The 11,398-nt window shown below is 47.0% G+C and overlaps 1 protein-coding gene across 2 annotated transcripts in view; it reads left to right on the top strand.

The window, feature by feature from the left end:
• The first annotated feature begins 930 nt into the window (after positions 1-930).
• The window catches only part of CLTC (clathrin, heavy chain (Hc)), a 34,038-nt gene continuing 23,570 nt past the window's right edge, over positions 931-11,398 (top strand). The window contains exons 1-2 of one of the 2 annotated variants that reach the window (XM_014953158.1): positions 931-1,209; positions 9,919-10,126. In XM_014953158.1, the coding sequence (XP_014808644.1) occupies positions 1,168-1,209; positions 9,919-10,126 (250 nt within the window). In that variant the 5' untranslated portion in view covers positions 931-1,167. The remainder of the gene's footprint in view (positions 1,210-9,918; positions 10,127-11,398) is intronic. The other variant, XM_014953159.1, reaches the window with a different exon arrangement.

Raw genomic sequence — 11,398 nt, 5'->3', positions numbered from 1 at the left:
CCCCATCAGCCTGACATCTCCCCGCCAGCCGAGGAGAGGACCCTGGGAGAGGCTGCTGCTTCTGCTCTTAATGCCACACATAGAACAAGTGAGAGAAATGCAGAGCTTATCAGGGAAAAGAAACACCGGGCACTGGTCAGGACTGTGTTCTGGGTGTCAGGACAGAGGTGGCACGACGTGCACAGCCTTTGGAGGGATGGATCCTACCACAGGCAGCAGCCTCTTGAGGGATCCAACAGCCCTGGCTTTCTGGGGCTCCACAGCTAAAGCATAACGGGTTTATTCAATGAAATGTTTTGAAGTGAAAGGCCTTAAACTGCTAATGGAAGGAGCGTAGGCAGTGACTGAGATGTGATATTCACTGACATCCCCTGATTTTGGGGAAGGAGGAAGGTCGGTACCAGCTTATGACCCTTCCCTGCTTTGTTTTCTTGTTTGAAAGGAAAACCCCATCCTCTGCGGAGTATGGTGCTTGCGGTGCAGCAGTTGGCACCCGGGGTGGCTCCTAAAATGGGGGAAAAACGCTGGGTGAGAGCTGAGGGGCAGGGGCGGGAGGGGGGAAATCCATCACTGCCCTGCCCGGGGAGGGGGGTGAACCCCGGGCCTCTGGGGTCCCTCAGGGGGTTCTCGGGGTCCCTCAGTGTTGCTGAGGGCTCCCTCAGGGGGTCCAGGCCGGGCCGCCTCCGCCCGTTTCCATGGCAACCGCCTCCCCCCCCTCAGGCCCGGCCGAGTCACCTTGCCCGGCCGTTCTGCCCCCGTCACGTGACCCGGGGCGACGAGCGCGGAGGAGCGGAAGTGACGCCGCCGCCCCTCGGTCGCATGATGTGGCAAAAAAAAAGGCCGGGGAGGGAGGAGTGATGAGGCACGAAATAGTCCCTTCCGGTAGAGCGGATCCTTCCGCCTCTCCCATTGGCCCCGCGGCGGGGTTGAGTCACGGCGCTCGCCGCGATCCTTCCGCCCGGCCGGCGCTGTTAAGGCCGGTCCCGGCAGGTAAGGGCAGGCCTCTTCCTTCCGCGGCGGTATCCTTCCGCCGGCGGGGGCAGCTTCCGGATCGCCGCGGCTCTCCCCGCTCGCTGGCCTGTTCCGCCATTGCGGTCCCGCTTCCCCGCTGAGGTGCGACTCCGGTCCGGCCTCGGACTGGAGCCCCAGCCCGCTGCTGCCGCCGCCATGGCCCAGATCCTGCCGATTCGCTTCCAGGAGCATCTCCAGGTGGGCGCGGAGGGGCTGAGGGAGGTTGGGCTGGGCCGGGCGGGCCTCTCCCTTCAGGCGGAGGAGCCGCCCTGGGGACGGTTGCCTGGGCGAGAGGCCTCGGGCCTGTCCGTTGGGCTTTCCTTAGGGACGGTGGGGCGGCCCGGGCCTCGCCGGTGGCGGGGTGGCCGCCCTCCTGCAGCCTTTGCCGCTGTCGAGCCCGGGCAGTGCCGCCCCGAAGGGCACCTTCCAGCGGGGCCGGGCGTGAGGGGAAGGGCAGGGGCCGCGGGGCTCTTCCGTGTCCTGAGACGCGCGCCCCGGCGGCGGGCATCTAGCCCCTGCCCTTGCCCGGTCTCTATCTTGCTTTCCCCGCTCGGGGTGCTCGGTCCCGGCGGTGTGGGCGAGGCTGGCGCCGTGCCCGGGCCGGCGGCACCTTGCGGGGCGGCGGGAGGGGAGCGCGGTGGTTCCTCTCCGTTTCCGAACCGGGGAGAGTGTCCGCCCGTCGCCCCCGGGGCAGAGCCACCGGGAAACCCCGCTTCAGCGCGGGATCTGCGGGGGGGAAGGGGAGGGGGAAGGTGAGGGGAGAAATTGATGAGAAGAGACCGAGTTGTCTCTTTGTGTTGCTTAATTTTTTATTATTTTTTCTTAATGAGGCTAAGGCTTATAATCGTAAGGATGTATTGGATCGTTTTATAGATGTCCTGGCTTGTAATGTCATATCCTGTGAAGGAAAACCACGTATTGCAGTGAGACGTGGAGGCTGCTGCGGGCTTCCCTGCAGTACAGCTGTGGCAGTGCAGGCACTGGAAGTGCCAGGTCTTCACTTTCTCTCTGGTACCTACTGGCCTCTGACAAATTCTAGGTTTGGGTGCCGTGAAACCACAACCACACGCTTAATAGATTATTTCCAAGTGATGACTTTTCATTTCTTTAACGTGGCCTTCTGAAGGCGCCAGTAACAAATTCTAAAATAGCCCTGCTGCAGGGATGCAAGGTTACCTGCTCTAATAAACATGCAGCTTTAATATTGGTGGGTGAATCTGGAGTGCAGGGAGGGGACTGGAGCAGTAGTGGGGTTGTGCAATGTGTACTTCCTATCTGACAAGGCTATGGGGCGAAGTACTACGAGCCCTGCTGCTCCTCCTCACTGGCCATAGCTGTGATGGTTTTAAGCTTGACTACGCTCCCGAGAAGTCTTTTTGGAGGAGAACTTGTGTAATAAAAGTTAAATTGACATACCTAGACAGGATCTTCTGGCCTCTAGCAGCCTGGCTGTAGCCCTGCTTCCCTGTGATGTCTGTGTGGTTTGTGATGGATTTGCATGGTTTGGAGTGACACCTTTCCAACCCAAACGGAAAGAATTTAATTTCTAGACACTTCGTTAAAAGAACAACTGCAAAATACCTGTTTTGCTGTGCAAATGACTACCGTCCATAGCATTATTTTAAGATTTAAAAAATGCTGCCATGATTGGGTTTTATCTAGCTAGCTAACTATTGAGCACTGGATAACTTCAATATTGGTTTAAAACCAGAGCAGAACTCATAGCTTGGGTGTAGTCCTGGACCCTCCTTTAGCGAGTAGCAGTGAGAGGAGGATCTCATCAGTTGGCCAGTGCTTCAGCTCAGAGCAAATGTTCTTGCCTGGTGGTGACATAGCCTAGACCCAGGTATTGAGAAGGTCGTGTGTACTCAGGTGAAACTCATCCCTCTGGGTACCCCAGCTGTTAATAAAGTATTGTGGAAATGCATCTATGATACATTATTTAAGATACAAACCTTGCATGTGACCCACTACCAGGTCTCTAATGACATAAGTGCTATTACGTAAGGAAACTCATCTGATAGGTTTCAGGCCAGCACTATTGTGGAACATGACTCTTCTGACTAAAGGCTGATTTACCTGTTTATTTGTGCTTTTTCCCCTGTTCCTGTTTAACATAGAGCACAGATTTAATCAGTGGCTCTTACAACTGCATGTGTGAGCTGGTCTTTTGTAAGACTGGTGTCCAGCCTTCTGAGCCTGCAACACACATGGCTCTTGCACATAACCCTTGGGTTTGCTGTTACCTACTGAACTTCCTCATTTTATTTCATTGAAAAAAAATTTCACAGGAACTCGAATTCTCGGAGGTGCTGTTTTTATGCTGAAACTTCTGACTTCCTGCTGGAGTAAATTTTGAGAGCGGGAACACCGATATTGGTACATTTTTGCTGTACTGCTTTAGTCTGTTCTGTCCAGCCTCCCAGGGTGCTCATAGGAGGTCTTCATGGACTCAGTAGCACAATTTCTTGAACTGTGCCTGACCTACATTGTCTAGGAAACTTGTCCTGCAGGTATTGCGCAACACTTGCAAATTTGTAGCTGATGCATAAGGAAAGACAAGGTACCCAACTGGAGCTTTATTCGGGAAAGATATGGATAGGAAAGTTCTTGCTGAGACTATTCCTGAAAGTTGCTTTTAATTAAGCTAAAAGGCTGACAATCGGCACTGTGTGTAGTACAATATAGTTTTCCGTGGATCCACTACTGCAAATCAGAAAATAGTCAAGTGACTGTCTGTACAAAGCTTGTCCTGATCTGCATCTTCAGTCCAGTTGTGCTCCATACTGCACTGCTCAGGGCAAGCTGTCACTATCTGTCCTTGTCAGCATCTTGGCTGGGTGACACGGGAATGAAGAGTTAAAGGCTCCAGAAGCTCTGCACTGTTCTGCTCCTGACTGCCTTGTCTCTGGGGTACACAGTACAGCACGCTGCGTACCCACAGTTTGAGCTAGAGACCCAGTCTGGGCAAGGAAGAAGTGGCAAATAGTTAGCTTACTAGGGCTAAGCAAGCTTTCTGGATATTTACAAAGTTAAGTCCAAAAACAAAATGTGTAGTCGGTCTTCAGAGGTTGTTTGTTTGATTCCCATTGCATACCTCTGAAATCTCAGTGGTCACAAACAAGTAGGGTGTTATCTGTGTATTGTCTGTTGTAGGTGCCTGCTTTCTCCACAACGTGCTGTTGATGTTCTCTTGTGGCAAACTTTTTTCCTTGGGAGTTTCCAAGGACAAACTTGATTCCTGTGCTATCAAAACTACTGGACTCCTGTTATAAAACTTTATAGTGCTGCGCCTTGGTGTTGTTTTTTTTTTCTTAAAGTAGCCATGAGGAAACAGATCAGTGGGCATGTAGTGGGAGGTCAGAGTTCAGTATGTTGAATGTTTGCAAATCTGGCTGCTCATGTCCAGGTTTTGGCGATTCCATAAGTTGGTGCCTCTGTGTATTTGAGGGTGAAAGTGAAACACAACTGTTTACTCAGTGTGGTAGGTGCATGGACATTTTGTAAGACTGTAAGTTCCTGATGAGTGAGGAGGAACCAGAGTAGTTAGCAGGTGATGAATTGTGAGTGCCAATTAATTTAGCCAAACTACTCTGAAATGTATAAAAATTGAGCTTGGACCAGGCATGCCACTGTACTGGTGTGATTCAAGGCATTACTAAACACTGTTCTGAACCTAAATATATTTTTTAAAAAATAAATTATTCTCTAGACTTGTCTAGACAGGACAGAAAACTGTAAGCTCAGACTATGCATTTGATACTGAGACAGAACTCTTTTAAACTAGGAAAGGGGTTCTTGTATCTATTGGTTGTTGATGCAGCAAACCTGAATGGTGGGTATGCTGTTCCAGTGTGGTGGCACTTGGATGGCTCTCAGAATCACAGCTAGCTGTGCCAAAGCATTAACTGAATAAAACTGGACAGCTGAGACATCATATAATAAAACTTACAAATTTACCACTTCGTTCTAATGATGCGAAACACCAAAATGCTTCCATGTATTGTGCCAGCAGTGAGACAGTTTAATATATCCTAAACCACTAAATCTCTGCTATCACAGCATTAGTTTAAAGGAGAAGTTTTGAAGTCTCTTGTTGGTGTTTTAAGTCAGGAATTAGACAGGACTGCTGTGCCTAACACTGCTTTGTTGGGGTTCCTGTTCCCTGCTGCTGAGTGGATCTGAGTTCCTAAAACCAGTGAGCTTGGAGTGTCCTTACAGAAGGAGAATCTGTAACAAAGAATGCTGTGAAGAAATGAAGTGACTTGAGGAGTGTGTGTGTGTCGACTAATTGGATAGGAACAATTAGTTAAGCAGTTTATGGGCTATTCCTCTTGCTGTGTCCCTCGCAGCAGGTACTGAAGCCAGCAGGCCTGCCTGTCTTGGTGGCACTACTCCTGCTCAGACTGTGGTGGCAACCAGAGATAAGTAGTGGCAGCCAGTGGTTCTGGGCTCCAGTTTCAGCAGGTACTGTCCCGGCTGTGGCTTGTAGCTGAAGTGGTCACACAGCATGTCTGTGGCTGCTGAGGCCAGGTGGCTACCTCGGCCTGTTGGGGGCAAGGCAGAAAATAGGAAGGATATAGAAACAGAAAGGCTCTTGAATGTTATAGAGGTCTCTTATCTGTTGAAAACACAGCTTCCTGTCCTGTCACAAACTGTAACTCTCACCTTGAGCTGGTGAACGTGAAGTACTTTGGAGCCATTGATGGGCTGTGGGACCCCCGTGTGACAGAGCTGCAGCCAGTAACTCTAACAGATCAGCACAGAGAGAAATCTTCTGTGTGACTGAAATTTGCTTTGCTAATTTTCATGAATGAAATTAGTGCCTGAAATGTAGTGTGGTGTCTGCCTGCCTTAATCAAAACCCAGTAAAGCGTGGCCTTGCAGTAGAGCTAATGTGGCTCCAGCACATCTCAGGGAGCTCTGTGCTTCTCCAAAGACTGGGAATATTTCTCTTAACTGGCGTTTCCCAGCTACGTGACTCCTAGCAGTGTGTAGATAAGGAGTCTCTGGGCAGAGACTGAGCAGCTGCTTGTGGCCACAAGAACAGTGGTTATATCCTGTGGAGTGTGAGACTCGAGGTGAAATGCGTGCTCAGCAGTTCTGCGCCCTTCCTCGTAGGCAAGGAGAAATTATTTGACAGCTAAGCAAACTGTCACAAGAAAGCGAATATTCCAGGAAGGGGTCAACAAAGAGAGTCTTGTCAGCAGTTTTATCATTCAGTTTGATGTCAAACGTGCATGCAATATAACAGCTTCTCTGGGTAAGTTACCAAGAATGTACTTGAATTATCTTCCAGTGAAGAAAAAAAAAATTACTAATCAGACTTTTACTTCCCTTGTTGTTACGGTTCACCTCTTAGCACTGTTCAGATAAATGTTGTCATAGAATTGGATGGTTTAGTACAGTCTGCCATTGACTGAAGCGTACCCAGCCTTGAATTAGATGAGTCCTTCAAGGCGACATCTCTGCTGAACAGAAGGGTTGCTGCTGGCTCTGGCAACTTGTTTCATGGTTCCACTCTAATGGAGCAGCTACTTCACTTTCCTCTCAGCGTGCTTTCAGGAGACTGGTATAACTGAATTTTCCAACAAACGTTGGTGTAAAATAACTTCAACTGTCGATTGGTTGCCCAAGCGTAGCGGGCGAGTTCTGCTTTTGTATCTGCTTGAAAGCCAAGGAAGTGTTTTTCATAGTATAATGCAGGACTATCTTACGGTTACTTCCCATCTCTCGCTCCCCCCCCAGTCTTTTAAACTTGTTTCTGAATTAGTGAAAGGTAGAGGACCTAAATGTGCAATAAAAAGTGTTTGGGTGTTTTCCTCTATGGTAAGAGGAGAGGGGGTGGAAAAATCTGCCATAAACCCCTGTACTGTTTTAGTAGTGTAAGCTCGGGAGTTTGTAGGTAGAATAGTATTGAAATTTTCATAATAAAAGCTTCCAAGGAAATACCTGCTGTTACATTCCATAATAGTAATCTTAATCTCTGTTTGCTTTGCTTAGCTTTGTAAACACTCGTGCCTCACTCACCTGAACTTTAACCTGCTTGGGGAAGAAAATGACCTGTACTCCAGGGAATGATTTATAATCAAGAGTTCTTTGCATCAGGTCTGAGCGCAGCCAAGAAAAGTCACCATTAGTCTCACCAGCTGAGCAAAGCGAGTGCCACTCTTGGCTGGTGACCCTCCTGTGTAATCAAACACAGAGATTGTCACAGTCGGGTTCCTGTCTGGTGCTTGGAGCAGACTTGGTCTGTGCACTTGGTTCTGTTGAGATTAAAAGATGAAATCTTAGCAGAAAGAGCTTGTGTACTTGAAGACATCACTAAGGGTCGCAGCTCCATCAGAAAGCTTCTCCAAGCTTTCTGCAGAGCTCCAGTGGCAATTTAAATCTTTCCAAAGAAATATCTAGACTTTGGGAATGGTCTTAAGCTTAAAAAGGACCATGTCTTCCACTACTGACTAGGGTTGGGTACCTCAGGCATGACACCTAGCAGATGGCAGTTTGCTTATGATTAAGATAAATCTGTCTTGCATTATCTAAGCAACTTTGACTCAGTGGTTAAGTCTAGACCTCCCTAAAAGATCTGCCATCTGCTAGGACTTGCTTCTTTGATACGTTCTGTCAGTGGTGTCCATTTGGGTATAGTGCTGTCAGTTATTGCCAGGCAGAATACTTGGTGCTCTGGAACTACCCTCCTCTGCCAAATTAACAAGGAAATTGAGTGCTTGGTAAATGATTTAGCACTGGTTAAGCTTGCAGCCCTAGCAAAAGGAAATGCCACATCCTAGTAAGTTTCTCGAGCTCTACCAGATGAAACTCCTATGTCTTCAAACCTTCTCTACCTGCAGGGGTATGACCAGGTTGCATGTAGCCCTGTCTCACTGGTGTACACATATCAGTCTTGGGCCTAGAGGACACTACCCAGATAAAGGTGTGAAAGGCAGAATTGAACTTAAATCTGAAATCTGTCGAGTGACTCCATGTTGCTGAAGAATGTGTGGTCAGGTTCTGTGATGCTGGACCTCAAGCAGACTTTAATCTGATAGAGTTCTGACCTGTCAAGGAAGCTGGGTTTGAGGCAGTTTTCTCTTGGGAGAGCTGCTAAAACACCTTTCTGTCACCTGAAAGTTTCCTGGCTTTATTGGCGGGTGGGTGAATGTAAAGGGAGATGTCTTTGAGTGAAACTGTTCACGGTGTTAAGTCACAGGAGGTGTAGATCTTCTGCCTTGGAAGAATGACTTAAGCTAGCTTGATGCCTGGCTTTAGGAATTACATTTAAATCTGTTCTGCTTTAGTCTTATATCTCATAAAATCTTTCAAAGTAGAAAAGCTGGGTAGACCTTAAATGTACCAAAGGATCAGTGTAACCTCTCTGTAAACTGGTGGTGAAATGAGCCCTTAAAGCCCTGAGCATCATCTTGGTACAGCATTGAGATCTTACTGTTTGAAACTGACTGAAGAGCTTTGAATGGTGAAGGCATCTCCTGAAAGAGCAAGGTAACTTCAATGAAATAGTGGCCTTTAGGCCAAGGGACTTAAATGCAGAGTGACCAAAGAACCATATACAAAGGCTGAATAATCTTCTAGAAATTTTCTCCTCCAGCAGACCCAAGGAGCTAAAACTGACTTGCTTTTGAGCCTCAACCTTAAACTGTACCAAGATCTGGCTGCCTTGATTCACTGGGCGATAGAAATCATCCATTTGAGGGCATTTTGTGAAGCTTGTTCTGTTAACTTGGGGTGCCACAGCCCAGATGTTACTTGTGCCTGGTGTTTGCTGTCTGGGAGCCGGGACAAAGGGGAAGTGTAGTAAAACACCCTCTTTATCGGAAGCTGCAAGGAGCAGGAACTGAGCAGCTGAGGCGTGGTCCTCTCTGAGCTTGAACAGAGCACAGCTGATAAGAGCTTAGTGTTTTCCTTCCAACTAGTACAATAATACTAAAATGGCTTTGAAGGTCTAGCTCTTCCTGGGAGACCTTGGGCTTGAAGCTCAAACAGTTTCCCGGAAAGAAAAATATCTGAAGTACTAGAAGTGATAATTCTTCCAACGGTAGAAAACCGATCTTGAGGTTTTTAAGATAACCACAAGCTGGGTGAGGTGAACTAACTATTCTGCTTTTCCACCGTTAAAAATGGAATAAACTTTGTTTCACTACTGAAATCCTAATACACTAGTCTGTTGCAAACACTCTGAAACAGTTTTAACTGCACTGTGTTTTCTTGCAAGCTGTACAAGAGACAGAAATTGAAGTTAGGCGTCTAAAGGTTAACAGAAGCACACTGTGGCTCAGCAGAAAAGGAAGTGGTTTACTGATATTTTCAGTGTTAAGTATGGCTGTGGGTGAGCCATTTCTGATTTCAATAGTGTCCATCTCGTATGTGGTAGCTCTGCTGGGTGGTGTCTAGCCTGGCTGCTGGACAGGACTAGGCTGATTGCTAGACAGGTAGCTTTTTTTAACTCTGTAAGGATAAAGATAAAGCTCAGACACCTCACACGTGATGTTAAGCTTGAAATAGTGATAGCTGCCAAGCTCAGTGGGGTAAGTCAAGGCTCTGGAAGCAAAGCTGGTGAGAGTGAGTACTGAAGCTGCAATTCTAGCTCAGCTGCTGGGAGCTGGCAAGTTCAATGTGTCTTAAATCATAGGAGGGGTTCAAAAGTTAAGTTCTCCAAACAGTGGTTTGTAAACGGACCTTGAAGACAAGGTACCAAGTGCTTGAATGCTGCAGGGCTTAATTGAAGATGGGCAAAAACTCCTGTACCGTGCCATTTTTGGGTAGCATGGCTGTATTGTCACAAAGATACATGAAATCTAGTATCTCTTGTAACTTTCACCAAAGCTGTTCATGGCTATAATGAGGTAGTAACTTAATGTTAAACTTTTTGTTCTTTTTTTCCTCTTCCAGCTCCAAAACCTGGGCATCAACCCAGCAAACATCGGGTTCAGCACTCTGACAATGGAGTCTGACAAATTCATCTGCATAAGAGAGAAAGTAGGAGAACAGGCTCAAGTGGTCATCATTGACATGAATGACCCCAGCAACCCTATTCGAAGACCAATTTCAGCTGACAGTGCTATCATGAACCCTGCCAGTAAAGTCATTGCGTTAAAAGGTATGGAAGTCCTGATAAAGAAATGTCTGAAGTGGATGGAAAGCTTTCTGCAGGACTAGTTTATGACTGACTTATGTCTCATGCAACTTACGTGGGAAGATCCCTTACCAGTTTTCCACAGCTTAATGGGAACTTAAGTTTAATGCATTTCCAGTTCTTCTGAAGGTAGCAGGGCAGTAAGTTTCAGAGGCTTCCTGCTATTTGCTCGTCATTAGAATGAGTTCTGCTTCAGTCAGAATGCTTACAGCTTCTCAGTGGGGAGAGCTGGAAGGGCTTTAAGATACTTCTGGAGTCTCTAGTCTGGAATCACATTAGAGGGAATTGAGACCTGATCTCCTAAGCGTGTAAGGTCTATTAACTAAGCCTTTCTTTACAGAGAAAGAAAGTAAGACTGAGAAGGAGGGAAAATATTCCTGAAGGCTTTAGTCTGGCCTTGCTGGAAGAGGCTGGTGCACCAATTTGTGCATATTTATTATATCAGTTAGGGATAAGAAAAGTGAAACTATGCAGAGAAGATGTGTGTAGTGAGTCAAGCGCAAGGTCAGCTAACTTTGTTCCCTGTATCACTGGAGATACCAGCATTCCTCTGGAGTCTCCAGAAATGTCAATTTCTTTCCCCAAGAGGCCCAGGAAGTTCAAATACTGTCACTCTAGAAATGCACGTATTCATATTGTTAATGGAAAGATTTATATGTATTCAGTGTTATTTAAGTTTGACTTTAACACTGTGCTCCTGTTTTGTCACAACTTTAATGCTTTCTTGTGTGTGCAGATGGTGAGTTATTTCAATTGACTGTACTAGTTCCTGTCCTGTCTTATGAAAAGAGAAAGCAGAATCAAATGGCTCAGATCTGTGGTGCATGTGGCTGAACAGTGGCATTAAGCAACTGAAAGCCTGAAATTGAGAGGGTTTCGTGCTCTCCCAAACAAGGGAATCCTTAAGATGCAGAAAATTATTCCACTCGAGGACTCTTAAGTGTACTTAAACTGTTGCGATCTTGATATTAAGCTTTTTATAAACAGGACTTTGACTTAAGTCTAGATTTTGCCTCTTAATATGCCTTGCATAGCATGTAGGATATATGTTACCTGAATGTAATGTCCCGTGACTCTAAAGCTCCAGCTGCACTAGCTCTGGAAAGAAACTGCTAGTCTGTAGCCCGAGTAACACTGGGTTAGATGAGTCGCCTCCAAGCTCTGGAGAAACTCCTGACTCTGCATCTTATGTCAGTAGCTGAACTAATGGTGGCTTCTAACTAACTAATCCTTGGT

The sequence above is a fragment of the Calidris pugnax genome, unplaced genomic scaffold (assembly GCF_001431845.1).
Source record: "Calidris pugnax isolate Ruff unplaced genomic scaffold, ASM143184v1 scaffold133, whole genome shotgun sequence".
NCBI classification, from domain to species: Eukaryota; Metazoa; Chordata; class Aves; order Charadriiformes; family Scolopacidae; genus Calidris; species Calidris pugnax.
Note: the sequence above shows the minus strand (reverse complement) of the source record. Positions and strands in the feature narration are given on the sequence as shown.